The sequence below is a fragment of the Miniopterus natalensis genome, chromosome X (assembly GCF_054644295.1).
Source record: "Miniopterus natalensis isolate mMinNat1 chromosome X, mMinNat1.hap1, whole genome shotgun sequence".
Lineage (NCBI taxonomy): Eukaryota > Metazoa > Chordata > Mammalia > Chiroptera > Miniopteridae > Miniopterus > Miniopterus natalensis.
In genome coordinates, this window is record NC_142103.1 from 105,874,720 (window position 1) to 105,893,152 (window position 18,433).

The 18,433-nt window shown below is 47.9% G+C and overlaps 1 protein-coding gene across 1 annotated transcript; it reads left to right on the plus strand.

Annotated features, from left to right (window-relative positions):
* The first annotated feature begins 5,522 nt into the window (after positions 1 to 5,522).
* Positions 5,523 to 17,685, plus strand: ARSL (arylsulfatase L). Its single transcript, XM_087829273.1, has 10 exons — positions 5,523 to 5,643; positions 6,126 to 6,284; positions 7,313 to 7,434; positions 8,700 to 8,822; positions 9,880 to 10,303; positions 10,688 to 10,824; positions 12,285 to 12,419; positions 12,950 to 13,112; positions 14,759 to 14,880; positions 16,599 to 17,685. Exons 1-10 carry the CDS (start codon positions 5,621 to 5,623, stop codon positions 16,955 to 16,957), a joined length of 1,767 nt encoding a protein of 588 aa, XP_087685399.1. The 5' UTR covers positions 5,523 to 5,620; the 3' UTR covers positions 16,958 to 17,685.
* Positions 17,686 to 18,433: the final 748 nt, after the last annotated feature.

Below are 18,433 nucleotides of genomic sequence, written 5' to 3' on the forward strand. Positions count from 1 at the left end.
TGGGGGCACGAGGTGGCTTTCGGCCCATGCAAAGGTGATTTTATTTTAAACACCTTGCTGACCGGTCACAAGATAACCTGCGTCTGCATTTACATTCATTTAAATAATTTTAAACATCTCTCTGATGAAAGTAGCCGGCCCCACAGGCAAATTCTGGCTTGAAATCTCCTGTCAGCAAAGTGTTTCACGTCCAAACTTGGAGGCCTCAGATGTGCCAGCCAGTTCCTCAGGGATGGCAGCTCCGGCTCCATTCACTAACGTTATTTTGACAACGGCTCAGTCAAGGGCAAATTTTATTTTTAGCTGTGCTCTCTTGGACCCAGCCCTCAACCTCCTGACTCACACAGGTTGGCAGTGAGGGCTGAAGCCCGTGTTTTAAAAACTTCCGCACGTGATCCTGACCCAGGGCCAGGCTGCAGAGACGCGGGTTCTGAGTTGTGTACAATCCAGGGTACAGATCCAATTTTTTTTTTTTTAATGATTTTAATGATTTTTTTGTATTGATTTCAGAGAGAGGAAGGGAGAGAAAGAGAAACATCAATGATGACAAAGAGTCATTGATCGGCTGCCTCCTGCACGCCCCCTACTGGCGATCGAGCCCCCGAAACCCAGGCAAGTGCCCTGACTGGGAATCGAACCCTGACCTGCTGGTTCATAGGTCGACGCTCAACCCCTGAGACACACCGACCGGGCCAGATCCAATTTTTTAAAAAGTTAACAGGATACACCTCTGTGAAGTTTGCACGTGGTTCCTCGCAAACCTAGGAGGCTTGTGGTCTCCCCAGTTTCCCCACATAGGCAGAGACAGGACTGGGACGCCAGCTGGTGCAAATTCGCGTTTCTGACCTGCCAGCATTCAGTGACTTGTTCTCTTGGTGGAATGAACCAGGATCCCCGATTCGTTCACCTAGTGGGAAATTTTAGGACATTTTGCTTTGAAGTTGCCATTGACAGGGTTTTAAGCCCCTTTTCTTTGCTCTTAAGATTTATAGAATGCAATAGGAGTCAAAGAAGGGCCATATAGCTATTTTTTATTTATCTTTATTATTGAAAAAGTATTACAGATGTTTCTGCTTTTTCCCCCATTGCCTTCCCACCCAGTTCCCAACGCATCCCAGGCCTTCCCCACACTATTGTCTGTGTCCGTGCGTCATGCATATTTGCATATAAATTCTTTGGTTCATCTCTCCCCACCCGCCTTCCCTCTGAGATCCCTCCATCTGCTCTATGCTTCTGTGTCTCTGGATTTATTTTGTTCGTCTGTTTATTTTGTTCATTGGATTCCACATATGAGTGAGGTCAGGGGATACTTGTCTTTCTTTGCCTGGCTTATTTCACTCAGCATAAGACTCTCCAGGTCCCTCCCTGTTGTCCCAAAGGGTAACATATGCTGCTTTTTCACAGCTGCATAGTATTCCACGGTGTAGATGTACCACAGCTTTTTTTTATCCACTCAACACAGCATATCGAGGAGTGGAGATCCTCGTTTCTCCTCAATTGATCCCCTCCACCCCACAACCATGTTCCCGCCCCCCACCAGGTTTTCCACATACTATTGTCTGTAATTTATTTATTTTTTAGAGAGAAAGGGGAAGAGAGAGAGAGAGATCAATTTGTTGCTCCACTTATTGATGCATCATCGGTTAATTCTTGTATGTGCCCTGACCAAGGATCAAAGCCGAGACCTTGGGATATCAGGATGATGCTCTAACCACTGACTCACCTGGCCAGGGCTGACAGGGTAACATATGCTGCTTTTTCACAGCTGCATAGTATTCCATGGTGTAGATGTACCACAGCTTTTTTTTATCCACTCAACACAGCATATCGAGGAGTGGAGATCTGACGTGAGAACAGCCTCGAAACTGGGACACTGGGGACAGGGGCCCGGTGGTCACCCTGACACCCAGCCTATCTCCTGACGCCTCCAAGTGCTGAAATACAACAGCTGATTCCCCGCCTCACATCTGCTCTCGGGGTCATGCTTCGGGAAGGAGAATTGTATCCTTTCATGAGAAACATTGTAGCACAGTGTGTAAGATCATGGCTCTCAGAGGCATTGGGTTCCCGTTTCTAGCTTTGCTACTTTCCAGCTGGGTTTGAACCTGTTAATTGACATAAGCTCAGTGAGCCCAGGTTTCCTCAACTATAATGATATTCGTGGGAGGGAAGGGGGTGTGTGTGTTAAAAATATCTTCCTCAGAGTGATTGGATTAGCTAAAACAATGTTGCTTTTTAAATTTTCTTAGCCTTTATTTAAAAAAGAAAAAAATGTATCTTTATTGTTGAAAGTATTACAGATGTCCACGTTTCTCCTCAATTGATCCCCTCCACCCCACAGCCGCATTCCTGCCCCCCAGGTTTTCCCCATACTATTGATACTATTGTCTGTAATTTATTTATTTTTTAGAGAGAAAGAAAAGAGAGAGAGAGAGAGAGATCAATTTGCTGCTCTGCTTATTGATGCATCATCGGTTAATTCTTGTATGTGCCCTGACCAGGGATCAAAGCCGAGACCTTGGGGTATCGGGAGGATGCTCTAACCACTGACTCACCTGGCCAGGGCTGACACGGTGCTTGTAAACCTTGCGTGCAGTGCCTGGGAAACGGTTAATAACCTGCAAACGCAGAGGCATGGCACAACAACCCCGCCCAGATCTGGAAACCATAGAGATTAAAATTAAAATAAAATAAAATAAAATAAAATAATAAAATAAAATAAAATAAAATAAAATAAAATAAAATAAAATAAAAAATAAAATAAAATAAAATAAAATAAAATAAAATAAAATAAAATAAAATATAAAATAAATAAAATAAAATAAAATATAAAATAAAATAATAAAATATATAATAAAATATAAAATAAAATAAAATAAAAATAAAATTAAATTAAAATTAAATAAAATATAAAATAATAAAATAATAAAATAAAATAATAAAATAAAATAAAATAAAATAAAAAGGGTTTGCAAAGCCTGTCGTCAGCAGATAAGAGCTGGATCAATCTGCAGAAGACGTTGAGACGTGTTTCAAAACATGAGATAAGAGTTGACTTTAAAGAGAGCTTTTATAGATAAAAAAAAAAAAATGATGATGCTAATAGGGCTCCATATAGAAGGCGTTTTCTCATGGAAACCCGCCATGCGTTTTGCCCCAACAGACACATTTGGTTTTTGCTCTTTTAATAACATCCGAGTTAAGGTGACTCCCTTAGGAACACGGATTTCAAGGTTGTCTTTTTGCTCATGACCCTTAGGAAACATTTCTTAAATTGATTATTATTATTATTATTATTATGCAGAACTTTTTTTGTAAATATATCTTTATTGATTTCAGAGAGAGGAAGGGAAATTTAGGAACATCTATGATGAGAGAGAGAGTCAAGCGGGTGCAGGAGGCCACCAACCCATGTGTCTCTCTCACATTGATATTTCCCTCTCTCTCCCCACTTCCAGTCTCTCCGAAAAGCAATGGGAAAAAAACTCCCCCCAAAAATGTACATGGAGCCTTGATGCAAACCGGGTCCGGGGATCCCGCCTGCAACCCAGGTACCCATCTCTGACCGGAAATCGAACCCACAACCCTTCAGCGTGCGGGCCGGTGCCCTAAGCACTGAGCCACACACCGGCCAGGGCAGGTTAAACATTATTTAGATGTTTGTTCGACTTGTAGACACGTGAGGAAAAGGTCCTATTTGCAAAGGCCTTAGAAAAGCATCGTTTTTACCTCCGACGCCTGACTCCCATGTTCTGCGGCCACATGGAAAAAAAAAAAAGTTTAAAATGTTCCTTCGTGGATAAAAAAGAAGAAATTTGGCACTCAGCCCCCAAATAAGTTTATATATATATGGCGTTAGGTAGCTAAGCATTATTGGCACGTAGTAGTCACAGCTATTTTGTGTCCTTTTCTTTCATATTTTTGAGGCTGATGTCAGAAGGGCGGAGGCAAAAAATAATAATCATAAAAACAACAAAATTGTCAGGGTAACTGTTTTGCAGGATTGGAGGGAAGCCAGGCATAGCTTTTTTTTTTTTTTTTTTTTTGCTTTTTTTTTTATTTGACCACAGGCCAGCCTTTCAGGGAATAAAGGAGCTACTGTCTCGGATGGAGCAAGCTGCTGGCGTCCTTCTGGGAGGGACACAACCCAGGAATTAAAACAGACCTCCAGATGACTGGGGGCCCATTCTCCTCGCATTGTCTGAGCAACCTAACGTGAGTGCCTCTGGAATTCGTGTTTTATTTGGAGAGTAAACCGGCTACCCTTGCACATGCGTGCACGGGCCTGAGAGGTGGGGATTGTGAGCCAGCAAGAGCCTGCGGCGCCCTGTGCAGGAGGAGATCTTTCCCTGCACAACCAGCCAGCCACGCACACCGATCTCCAGCTGCAGCGCACGTGTTCAGGTAACTTGCATTTCTCCCTCGGCCACCAAGATGCTTTTATACAGCTGTCCCCCCTTCCTGGGGGGGACTCTGGACAGCTGTTTCAAACAGCACCCCATTGCTTGGTACAGTGCATCCCCTGGCAAAGATTTAGAAGAAACTCTGGCGTGGTGCAGTCTCCAATCAACTAGAAAATGAAAAAAATAAATAAATAAAAATAAATAAAAAACAAAATGTGTGGAGGGAGAGGGGGAAGGGACTAGGTTTTTAGACATTTTACAGCATGGAGACTGGATTTTAAAGACAGGCTGGGGATGAAATACCAAGCTGGGGACAGGGCCAAGCGTCGTGGTGACGCCTAACTGTCCTTCCCCGGGGTCCAAGGGGCAGCCAAGAAGCAGACGGTCCCTTCTCTCCAGGAATAGAACCCCAGGCAAAATTATGGGTTCGACTGTCTTGAAGAAACCCTTTCCTTCTCTTGTTCGCATTTTCTTTTCTTAAACCGGGATGGGATGGAGAGATACCACTATGGGGAAGCTCATTGTGCAAGGACCTGGGTTTCGCAAGATGGTTGCAACAGTAACAGGAGCCAACAGCTTCTGAGGGTTGCAGAATCACTGCTAATCATTGAGTGTTAAGAACAATTAAGATGCCATCAGTCAGACACTTTGACTTTAGTAACATAGTAGCGCTGACTGTCACCTCTGTGCTGCCAGTTGCAACTGCAGACCTTCTAGTTGCAACTTTGTATCCTTAAGCACCTCCCCGTTTCCCACTGGGTGCCAGCCTTCTACTCTCTCTTTTTCTATCATTTTCTTTCATTGTATTTTTTATAAATGTGTTTTTATTGATTTTTAGAGAAAGGAAGGGAGAGGGAAAGAGAGATGGAAATATCAATGTGAGAGAGTCATGGATCAGCTGCCTCTTGCAAGCCCCCTACTGGGGGTGGACCCTGCAACCCCAGCATGTGCCCTGACTGGGAATCGAACCATTGACCTTCCAATGCACAGGGCCAGGGCTCTTTTGTGAGTTTTTAGTAGCTGCTTCAAGGTTGTACGGATCATACCAGAGATAACCAAAGTTTCCCTTTCCTTCCCTCCTTCCTGTTTTGCTTATCGAACGGCTTCCCTTTCCTTCCCTCCTTCCTGTTCTGCTTATCGAACGGCTTCACGTCCTGCGGCCCTGTCTGATTCCGCATCTCTTCGCTCCTCGTAGGAGACAGGAAGCCAGAGAGGACATGTTACGCCCGGGACGTTCTAGGTAAGATGGAATTTGGCCCTGAATCTCCCATCCCTGCCTCCACGGGTCTTCATGTGGCAGAATCCACCGATGACAAAGCGGGTCTTCCTCGGTGACGGATCGATCGTGTGTCTTGGAAACCGGGCGTGAGACTCGGGGTTCATTGATGTTTTTCCATGGGGTCCCCTACCTGGGGGTAACCTGGGCAGGTTGGGGAGGAAGTCTGTATCACTTGCCCCCATCCGAGCAGATGTCAAGCCCTGGTGGCTACCGTGGTGGGCAGGCTTCTGGGCCAGCAGGTATCCAGCCCCCTGGGACACCCATGATTTTTCATCTCCCGTGGGAGGTGTCTGCTTTCCCAAGGAGCCCATCAGGTGTCTTTATTTCATGACCCTGTGGGTCGGAGCACTACTTATGTGCATGCCCTGGTTGAGTCTCTTTACTCCTTGTAGGAGATACAAAGCCAGAGAGACTTCTTACTGACGATTTGTTTGGGTTGTTAGCTTGTTTTTTAGGGGCTGGCTGGCTGCAGCAGTCGGTGTCCTCGTTCTGAGGCCCACCAACGGTAGGGGTGTACCTGGCTCTCGACCCAACATCCTTCTGCTGATGGCGGACGACCTTGGCATTGGGGACATCGGCTGCTATGGCAATGACACAATCAGGCAAGGAGAGAACGGCCCGGGCGTGGCCCCGACGCAGAGACCACAGACAATGCATCTGGCCCTTGATACAAACAATCCAAACGTTAGCAGAATTCTGCACAAGCCACTGAACACTCCCAATCCTGCCATCTCCCAGGCCTGCAATAACCCCGGCTCCAGCCCATCCCACACAGGAGTAATGGTTTTATTTTTAAATACCATCGCCATTAGCACAGCCCACGGAAAACGTTTGTTTTTATTTATTCAGAGTATTATAGATCCCCCCCCCGCCTTTGAAACCCTCTAAAGACAATGTTTCTAGTTTTTATTTTTATTATTATTTTTTTAATATTCACCCAAGCACATTTTTTTCCATTGATTTTTAGAGAGAGTGGAAGGGAAGGAGGGGGAGAGAGAGAGAGAGAGAGACATGCATGTGAGAGAGACACATCGATGGGTTGCCTTCTACATGCACCCCGGCAGGGACCAGGAATCGAACCTGCAACCCAGGTACACGCCCTTGACCAGAAATCAATCCCATGACCCTTCGGTGTGCAGGCCGACAGTCTAACCACTGAGCCACACCAGGCAGGGCCTGAAGATGATGTTTTTAAAATCAGTGTTGCCTCGAAGCCCATGTGTCCCTGCTACTGCTTTGCTCTTACAATGAGCTCGTCGCCTCCATCGCGGTCTCATTGCCCTTGGAGACCACCATGAAGCTACATCGGGATCCCACCCTCCCACGCCCCCCTACAAGGCGCTAAGACCCTTCCAACCAAGACTGTGAACCCCAAGTGAGAAGGGCCCTCCCCGCTGCTGGGCTCCCCACAGCACCCGTTTCATTTGCAGAAACACAGGTCCTAAGGTCGACTCCGGTCGATGAGTTTCCTCGACGGTTCGGAAGGTCGTGAACGCCCTTCGCCATCTCCTCTGGTCATTGATAGGAGGACCTTCGTGGGTTCAGCAATGACCAGGAGACGTCGATGGGGAAAACGTGAGTTTCTGTTGGTGAAGGAATGAAAACCGCCCCTGTCTGTCTCTCCCCATAGGACTCCAAATATTGACCGCCTGGCAGAGGGTGGGGTCCTGCTCACCCAGCACATCGCCGCGGCCTCTCTCTGCACCCCGAGCCGAGCTGCTTTCCTGACAGGCAGATACCCTCTCCGATCAGGTTTGTCCTTCCATGAGTCCAACGGCTGAGGATTCTCCCTTTAACTTCTCTAATTCAGGCATTCAAATAAGGATCCTGCAGCTCAGCGGCAGGGAATGGTACATGTCCCCCCATATTTTTTTTTTAATACTCACCCAGGGATATGTTTCTATTGATTTTTTTATATATATTTATTGATTTGAGAGAGGAAGGGAGAGGGAGAGAGGAGAAACATCAGTGATAAGACAAAGTCATTGATCGGCTGTCTCCTGCACTCCCCCTACTGGGGTTCAAACCTGAAACCCAGATATGTGCCCCGATTCGGAATCGAATCCATGCCTTTTTTGCTTATGGGGTGATGCTCCAACCTGCTGAGCCACCCATCCAGGGCTCATCAAATAGCCTAAGTTTAGCCCGGCTGGGCGTGGCTCAGCGGTTGAGCGTCGACCTAGGATCTAGATGATCGGGGTTCGATTCCCAGTCAGGGCACATGCGGGCTGCAGCCGATCAATGGCTCTCTCATCATTGATGTTTCTATCTGTCTGTCTCTCCCTCTCCTTTCCTCTCTCTGAAATCAATAAAGATATATTAAAAAAAAAAAAATAGCCTAAGTTTAATACGACTGATAAATTAAGAAAACATATGCCCATCAGTAGACGATTGGACAAAGCTGTGGTGCATGCGTGCAATGGAACAGGACTGGGCCAAAACAAAGGAAAGAAATCTTACCATTGGCGACAGCGTGGATGAACCTGGAGGGTGCTAAGCTGAGTGAAACAGGTCAGGCAGAGAAAGACAAATGCCATAGGATTTGAATTATGTGTGCAATCTAAAAAAAACAACAAAATAAATGAACAAAGAAGACAGAAACAGACTCATAGACACAAAGAGGCTGATGGCTGCCAGATTGCAGGCCGGCGGGCGGGTGGGGGGTGGTTGGGTGACTGGGGAAAAAAAGTAAAGAGACTGAGAAAGACAGATTGGCAGTTACGCTATAGTCATAGGGGTGTAGAGTGCAGCCCAGGGGATATTTTCAGTAATAATATTGTAATAAGTAGGTATGGTGCCAGGTGGGTACTAGAAATATCTGGGGGGACACTTTGTTAGGTATATAAATGTCTAACCACTATGCTGTACATCTGAAACTAATATAATATTGAGTGTTAACTGTAACCGGAAATTACAAAATTATTATTTTTATTTTATTTTTTTTTTAATTTACATTAAAATAATAATGATATTATCGGCGCGGGATGGTACCATTTCTTGAAAACGATCCTCAAAAGGCATGGTGTCCAGCGACGGCTCTCGTGTTCTCCGGTGGACCGCAGCCTCAGGAGGCCTTCCGACCAATGAGACGACTTTTGCAAAAATACTGAAAGATCGGGGTTATGCCACTGGATTAATAGGTATGTGTCTTTCCAAACTTTAAGGATATTGTTTTGTGTGTGGTTGAGTCTCGACCTATGAACCAGGAGGTCACGGTTCGATTCCAGGTCACAGCACACGCTGGGGGTTTTCGGGGCTCGATCCCCAGTAGGGGGCGTGTGGGAGGCAGCCGATCGACGACTCTCATCATTGATGCTTCCCTCTCTTTCTCTCTCTCCATCTGCCTTCTTCTCTCTGAAAGCAATAAAACACATATTTTTTTAAATGAGCCAAATCTTTAACAGTAAATAAATAAATAACAGACGCCCCACCACCACTCTTACCCTCATTATAGCAGATTAGCCAGCTGAAGGTCAAGCCGGAAGGCAGGAATCCTGTTGCCCACAGTGATTTTTATCCGACTGAGGTTTCTGAAGCAATTCGACGCCTCTGGGCCTTTGTTTTCTTTCTCACATAGACGGTTGCAAAATCACCAAAGATATCAGGCCCTAAATGCCGAAACCTGCACATACAGACTTGCCTGGAAATAGGGTCTTTGCAGATGGGGTGACGTGAAGGCTCTGAGATGAGGTCGTCCTGGGTCAGGGGGGCCCGACGCCCAAGGACAGGGTCCTTGGAAGAGACAGAGTGGAGACACAGACACAGAGGAGAAGCCACGTGGAGACGGAGGCAGAGACGGGAGGGAGGCGGCCACCAGCCCGGGGACGCCTGGAGCCCCAGGAGCTGGAAGAGGCAGGAAATATCCTCCCCTGGAGCCTCTGGAGGGAGCACGGCCCTGGGACCCCTGGACCTCAGACGTCTGGTCTCCAGGGTGGAAAAATGAGGGATTTCTGTGATTTTTAAGTCAACTAGCTCGGGTCACTAGTCACAAGAGTATAGATGATCCACCAGGTAATGCTGCCACACAGGGTCCCATTGCCCTGAAAGAGTGAGACTAGTTAGTGGTGCAAATCACATCAAACACTAGTCCTGTCCTCTCCATCTGCACCCAATCCCAGCACCCAACTGAGTACCTAGACTATCACACACAACTGATAAGCCAGTTGTTACATAAACATATATTTTTTTCCCTTTCAGGAAAATGGCACCTGGGTCTCAACTGCGAATCCTCCAGCGATCACTGCCACCACCCCCACACCCACGGATTCGACCACTTCTACGGGATACCTTTGTCCATGATGGGAGACTGCATGGGCTGGGAAGTGTCGGAGAGTCGGGTGAGCCTGGAGCGCAGATTCAACTTCTACGTGCAAATCGTGGCCTTCGCCGCCCTGACGCTGGCCGCCGGGAAACTCGCCGGCCTCCTGTCGGTCTCCTGGGCGCCATTCATCTGCTTGACCATTGTGGCTACCTTGTTGTTGATGACGTCGCAGCTCATGGGCACTCTGATTGTTTACACCAACTGCTTTCTGATGAGAAATCACAGCATCACGGAGCAGCCCATGGACTTTTCAAGGACGACGTCCCTCATTCTCAAGGAGGCCTCCTCCTTTCTCAAAAGGTGAGTGTCAGGCCTAACTGGTTTGGCTCAGTGGTTAAAGCGTCGGCCTGTGGACTGAAGGTTCCCTGGTTCTGTTCTGGTCAAGGGCATGTGCTTCGGTTGCAGGCTTGAGCCCTGGCCCTGGGCCCCGTGCAGGAGGCAACCAATCGATTTGTCTCACATCCATCTCTCTCTCTCTTTCTCTCTCTCTTTATTTCTCTCCCTTCCTCTCTCTCTGAAAAGCAACAGAAAGAATATCCTTGGGTGAAGATTTAAAAAACGCACAAAATGATAGTCGTCAAGGGAAACAAGATGCATAAAATCAGTTTTGTATCTCTAGGATCTCCATCTCTGCTTTTCAAAAAAAATAAATAAAATGAACCCTGGTCTCATATTTATTTTTAGAAACAAGCAAGGGCCTTTCCTTCTGTTTGTGTCCTTTCTGCACGTCCACACCCCTCTCGTCACGACTGAGGATTTCCTTGGGAGAAGCCTGCACGGGCTATACGGAGACAACGTAGAGGAAATGGACTGGATGGTGGGTAAGTGAGTCTTCCTGGTGCAAACTGGCTGCCTCCCCCCCTTCACCACCACCTCTGGCAATCACTCTGCTCTCTTTCTATAATTTTTTTTTTTCTCCTTAGATCCCACATATAAGTGAGATCATGTGGTATTTGTTTTTCTCTGTCTGTCCCACCTCACCATAATGCCTTCGAGGCCCATCCATGTTGTCACATTTTGGCCAGATTTCCTTCCTTTTCTTGGCTGCATACTATTCCCTTGTAGGGATATACCACATGTTCTTTATCCAGTCATCCACCGATGGACACTTAGGTTGCTTCCAAATCTTGGGTATCGTGAGCCATGCAGCAATGAACATGGGGGTGCAGGTATCTTTTGTGTAACTTTAAGAAACTTAAGCCACTATTTAAGATTGTTCGTTACCCGTGGACATACATGTCCAACACCATAGTCAACCTCTTTCTTTTTTTAAATCTTCTTTTGTCTCAATTTTAACTTTTTACTGTTTAGTGCTCTGTAGCATATAGCCTTGTATCTTGCCTAAATCTCTTGTGGACACAGATTGGGGAGTATAGCAAGACGTGTCCATGTTAGATCATAGATGCTCAGAATAGCCCAGCTATACTTCCGCTCACTCCCAGTATAAAGACTCATTCGGAGGATTGCTCCAAAATGCTAAAGCACACACAGTGAATAATTTGGTTTAAGATAGTCTAATGTTGCGGGTTCGATCTCCGGTCAGGGCACACGCAAGAAGCAACCAATGAATGCATAAAGAAGTGGAACAACAAATCGATGTTTGTCTCTCTTTTCCTTCTCTGTCTAAAAATCGGTCAGCCCGGCCGGGCGTGGCTCAGCGGTTGAGCATCGACCTAGGATCCCAGCGATCAGGGTTCGACTCCCGGTCAGGGCACATGCCCGGGTTTCGGGCTCGATCAATGACTCTCTCATCATTGATGTTTCTATCTCTCTCTCTCCCTCTCCTTTCCTCGCTCTGAAATCAATAAAAATATATTTAAAATATATATATAAAAAAATAATAATAAAAAATAAAAATAAATAAAAATCGATCAATAATTGTATATATATTATATATATTATAACATATTATATATATTTTTATATTTTTTATTATATATTTTTATTTTACATATATATAATTTTTAAATATATATAATATATTTTATATTATATATATTTTATTTTATATATATAATTTTTAAATATGTAATAATATATTTTATATTATATATTTTTTATTTTATATATAATTTTTAAATATATATAATATATTTTATATTATATATTTTTTTATTTTATATATAATTTTTAAATATATATTTTATATTTTATATATTTTTTATTTTATATATAATTTTTAAATATATAATAATATATTTTATATTATATATATATATATTTTTTTTATTTTATATACATAATTTGTGTTGACCAGCTCAAACATACCAATTCTTTGCAGGGCAGATCCTTGAAACTTTGGACGCAGAAGGTCTCACCAACAGTACCCTCGTTTATTTTACATCGGACAACGGGGGATTCTTAGAGGCTCAAGTGGGGAACCACCAGTATGGGGGCTGGAACGGGGTCTACAAAGGTACGTACGACAGAGCCCCAGGCCCTTGTCTGTGGTCTTACCTACCATTCCTACCCCTTCCAGTGGACCATCTACCTCAAGGGATTCAGCAGCCCAGCTGGTGTGGCTCAGCGGTTGAGCATCAATCTCTGATCCAGGAGATCGGGGTTCGATTCCCGGTCGGGGCACATGCCCGGGTTGTGGGCTCGATCCCCAGTAGGGGGCGTGCAAGAGGCAGCTGATCAATGACTCTCATCATTGATGTTTCTATATCTCGCTCCCTCTCCCTTCCTCTCTGAAATCAATAAAAAATCTGAACAAGCAGAAATGTTAAATCACCCAGGGTAAGCAACTGGGCTCGATCCCCAGTAGGGGGCGTGCAAGAGGCAGCTGATCAATGACTCTCATCATTGATGTTTCTATATCTCGCTCCCTCTCCCTTCCTCTCTGAAATCAATAAAAAGCCTTAACAAGCAGAAATGTTAAATCACCCAGGGTAAGCAACCCCATCTGGTTTTTAACCGTATTCTTCTGCTCTTGTTTCGACACAGGTGGTAAAGGCATGGGCGGCTGGGAAGGCGGGATCCGTGTCCCCGGGATAGTCCGGTGGCCCAGGGTGCTGCCCGCCGGCCAGGTCATCCACGAGCCCACCAGCCTGATGGACGTGTTCCCCACGGTGGTCCAGCTGGGGGGCGGCAAGGTGCCCGAGGACAGGTACGGAGCAACCCCCCCAAAAGCAATTCCGTTTTGCACACAGATGTCATGTGTCTGCAATGTCCCTGTCACATGGCGTAAAGTGTCCGAGAAATTTGGGAAAAGGCTCCAGTTCCCTGTCATCTCCCGAGATCAAGCGTCTCCTTCATTTTATACAAAAAAGAAAGGGGGGGGGATTTCTCTTTCCTGGCTGGTAAGTGGGGCCCATTTTATTATAAGGGACATTGTCATGGAAAAAAATCTAACAATGTACCCCGAAAAAAGTGTTTTAGATTCAGTGTCATGCAGAAATTTTATATGATTTCAGTCTTTCTTGTCTTAACATGCATAGAAAATTTTGGAAGAAATAAGAAAATAAATTATTTTATAATCTTAACAGCCTGGACATGAATAAATAATTAAATCATGTAATATGTATAGCGTATCTATAAAATATGTTATATACATATTATATATTATATACATATGTATTATTTATATGCACTTATATATTATTTTTATATATTTATATATTTTTTAAAAATCTTTGTGCATAGACAAAAAAATTCATGGCTTATATGTAGACATCAGCCTTGGTGGGGGGGTTTGGTTTTTGTTGTTAACTGTCACCTGAGGATATTTTTCCCATTGATTTTGAGGGAGAGTTGAAGGGAGGGAGGGATGGAGGGAGCAGAGAGAGAGAGAGAAACATGGATGTGAGGGGGACACATCAACTGGTTGCCTCCCCGATATGCCATAACCGGGGCCGGGGATCGAACCCGCAACCCAGGTAGGTGGCCTTGACTGGGAATTGAACCCAGGACCCTTCGGTGTGCAGGCCCACAGTCTAACCCGAGGGTGGGGAACGTCCGGCCCACAGGCTGCATTCGGCCCTGGATGGCATTGAGTCCGGCCCTGCCGGGACAACCACAGGCGGGACTCGAAATTCAACACATCGGGGAGCTTTTCTTATACCTAATGTTTAAGTTGATCATTTTGTGCTGCCTGAGAATGATGCTATAAATATAGAAACGGCCCTTGGCAGGAAAAAAGGTTCCCCAACCCCTGCTCTAACCACTGAGCCCCACTCGCCAGGGCCGGGCCTTAGTTTTAGGAAAGAAAGGTGAGGGCGGAGGGCCCTGCAGGCCAGAAAACGGTTCCAAGTCTTGTTGAAAAAAACACACGTAGCCCGGCCGGGCGTGGCTCAGCGGTTGAGCGTCGACCTAGGATCCAGGCGATCGGGGTTCGATTCCCGGTCAGGGCACATGCCCGGGTCGTGGGCTCGATCCATGACTCTCTCATCATTGATGTTTCTCTCTCTCTCTCTCCTTTCCTCTCTCTGAAATCAATAAAGATATATTTAAAAACAAAAACAAAAACACACGTATTCTAGAATAACTTAAAACTCAAATCAGCATTTAAAACACACACGTACACACACAGAAAAAGACGTTTCAGCGACTCAGTGGCTTATTTTGCGTTCATATGTTCAGCTGGGCAGAAACCTAACCTGAACCAGCTGGTCCCGGCTGAGCTTTTAGTCAAAGGCGATGTTGGCAGGAGGGTAGCTGGGCGGCTGCCCCAAGGCGCCCCCGAGCGGGCCACGGCTCGGGCATGCCTCCCATCGGTGCCGCTCCACCCCTGAGTCTCTGTGCCGCTTTCTGCAGGGTGGTGGACGGCCGGGACCTATTGCCCTTGCTCCTGGGGACCGCGCGGCACTCGGACCACGAGTTCCTGATGCATTACTGTGAGAAGTTCCTGCACGCCGTCCGCTGGCACCAACGGGACAGTGAGTAGGCTGGGGGACGGCACCGTCTGGGGGACTCTACCCCCTTGGCGGCTGCCTCCGCCCTTCTACTGGCTCCTTTCTTTCTTTCTTTTTTTATTTTTTAAAAAAATATGTCTTGCCCGGCCGGGCCTGGCTCAGCGGTTGAGCGTCGACCTGGGATCCAGGCGATCGGGGTTCGATTCCCGGTCAGGGCACATGCCTGGGTTGTGGGCTCGATCGATGACTCTCTCATCATTGATATTTCTATCTCTCTCTCTCCCTCTCCTTTCCTCTCTATGAAATCAATAAAGATATATTTAAAATATATATATATATATATATATATATATATATATATATATATATATATGTCTTTATTGATTTCAGAGAGAGGGAGATAGAAACATCAATGAAGAGAGAGAGTCATGGATCAGCTGCCTCCTGCTCGCCCCCTACTGGGGACCGAGGGCATTGGCCCTGACCGGGAATCGAACCGGCGACCTCCTGGATCAGGGTCGATGCACAACCATTGAGCCACGCCGGCCGGGCTCCTTTCTACATTTCTTGGGATATTTTCTCCCTCATGCCAGCGACATCCTCTCAACGGCCTTACGATAAGAGGGTTGTTACGTATGGTTTAGGCACAACTTAGGGGATTTTCTATGCTCGCTCACACACTGGCACACGCACACACCCCCCACGTGCCCACATATCCGAGAGCCTGTCTCTGACCGTTCAAGTCTACTCTTTTTACCTATATTGCTTTTTTTTTTTGGTTGTGAATCGTCACTGAAGGATATTTTTCCATTGGCTTTTAGAGAGAGTGGGGGGGGGCATTGCTGTAAGAGAGAGACATCAATTGGTTGCCTCCTGCAGCAACTAACCAGGCCGGGGATCCAACCGACAACCCAGGTGCGTGCCCTTGACCGGGAAACGAACCTGTCTGCACCCTTTGGTGCCTGGGCCAATGCTCTCACTAGTGGATCAGACTGGCCAGGGCTCGCCTTGCAGTCTTTCAAGGATGTGTCCTGAGGCTGACCTTGGGGCCGTGTCAGTTGCCCTCCAGGTACAAGGTCTACCTGGACGCTCCAGGTTGTCCTTAGGGCTTCCCTGCTCCTGGCTCCTGTCTCTCCGCCTTCCACACCCTTCTTGCTGCGTTCATATCCGCAGAAGGGTGTTTTCTTTTCTTTAATTCACCTTTATTGTTGAACGTATTACACAAATCCTCTCTTTTCCCCCCATTCACCCCTCTATCCCGCTCCCAGCCCCTCCTCAGGCCTTCCCGGCACCAGTGCCCGTGTCCATGGGCTGGGCATAGATGCCTAGAAGTTCTTCGGTGAATGTCTTCCAGCCCCGTTTCCCCCTCCCCTCTGAGATCCCCTCAGGCTCCCTTACAGGTGAAATCCAATGAACAAACTAAACTGAGGCGCAAAACAGATCCCGAGAGGTGGGAGCACATGGTCTTGCAAAACATTTCAGTGAGCGCATCTATTGCCTCCTGCAAAGCCCCCCACAGCAGGGTGGGGTGGGGTGGGGAGGGAACCCACCCCCCAGGTATGTGCCCTTGACCGGAACTCGAACCTGTGACCCTTGGGTGCGCTGGCTGGTGATCTAACCACTGAGCCACACGGGCCAGGGCTCCACCCCCTCTTTGGTGGACATCTGCCTTCTGGCTGCTGTGAGCGAGGCTGCCCTGCAGCACCCCCTCTTCATTCTCGGGGACTCTTGCCTCCCCCCAGGAGGCACCGTGTGGAAGGTCCACTACCTGACCCCCGTCTTCCAGCCGGACGCAGCGCGCGCCTGCTACGAGCGAGGGATCTGCCCGTGCGCAGGGCACGCGGTGACCCATCACGACCCGCCTCTGCTCTTCGACCTCTCCAGCGACCCCTCCGAGGCCCACGCGCTCACGCCGGACACCGAGCCCTCGTTTTACCGGCTGCTGGCCACGGTGGCCCAGGCCGTGGAGGACCATCGCCGGACCCTCGGGCCTGTCCCCCTGCAGCTGGACGCGCGGAACAACGTCTGGAGGCCGTGGCTGCAGCCGTGCTGCGGGCCCTTCCCCCTCTGCTGGTGCAGCCGGGAAGGCGAGGGGCAGTAACCGCCTGCCCCGGGGCACCCTGGGGTCCCCGATGCCTGGATGTCTTCCATCTGGGGGGCAAATAAAACGCGGCTGTAAAGCTCGGTCAAGAGAATGCCACAGGCACGTACGGACTCCACTAAATAAAATGCACCCTTGAGGGCTGCCCAGGCCACGCAACTGGCGAGTGACGCAACAGGCAAGCGACGCAACAACTGAGTGACGCAACAGGCGAATGACGCAACACGCAAGCGACGTCACAACTGAGTGATGCAAAAGAGCAGTGACGCAACAGGCGAATGACGCAACCAACCAGTGACGCAACAGGCGAATGACGCAACACGCAAGCGACCCCCACAACCGAGTGACGCAACAGAGCAGTGACGTAACAGGCAAATGACGCACCACGCAAGCGACGTCACAACTAAATGATGCAAAAGAGCAGTGACGCAACAGGCGAGCGACCAGCAAAGTTCCTCCTGCTTCAGGGCTTTCTGGACAAAGGACCCCAGTCTCCCCCCGCCCCTGGAAAGCCCGCTGTGTCCCCCTTAAAGAGCTTCAGTCCCAAAGTAACTCATGTCTTTGTCATGCCGACTTGTAGACAGCAGGGGACACCGCGGCCCTGACACAGGCTGGCCCGGGCCCCATGGAGCAGCGCAGGTCCGTCGTTTGAACCTTGGTTAGGACACAGTGTGTTGGGGGCTGGAACTGTTTCCAAGGGATGTTCCTGGGTGAGCAAGAGCCCCGGTGATTGGGGGAAAACCTAGAATTTGGGAAATGGTCTGGAGGTTCAGTGTTGTCGGTCACTGCACGGTCCCCTGCCACTGGCTTGGTAGCAAGACACCTGCCCGAGGGGACGGACGCAGGGACCCTATTCCAGATGCCCCCCCCCCCCCCCCCAGGCCTGGTCCCTGCCTGGATTGTTATGGCCAAAACTGAATTTTAAAAGTAAGGAGAGCATTCCTTCTGGGGTAGCTTAGGGGGACCAGGACCTAAATATGACCACGAGGCAGGCCCCAATGTACAGTCCTGCGGGTGAAGGTCCAACAACACCAGCTCACATTTAATACACACACGCGCACCCTCCCCTTGGCCATAGAGTAGCCATCTGGTATCCAGGACCCTCATGACACTTAATTCGCATCCTGGATGCCTGGTTTCACCAGGAAACCCCCAATATATTCTTCCTTAGGTGGAGGAAAGGGGGCTCGGTCCTGAGGGCTGGCAGGGGTGCGTGTGTGGGGGGGTAGGGTTTGGTGTCCCCATACCCAAGCCCAGCCTGGCTTAACCGGCTCCTCATTGACCCCACTTTCCCAGGGGGTGTCCACCGGGAACTCGCAGAAGGAAGGAAAACCTGTTTCAAAGATTTATTCCCAGGAGATTAAGAAGATTAGGGAGGGAGGGGCCTCACCGGGCAGATTTTTTTAAACTCCGTGGGCGGGACTTGAACGCGAGGCCCTGAGGGCAAAGTCCTGTGCGTCTGGCTTCAGCGTGTCG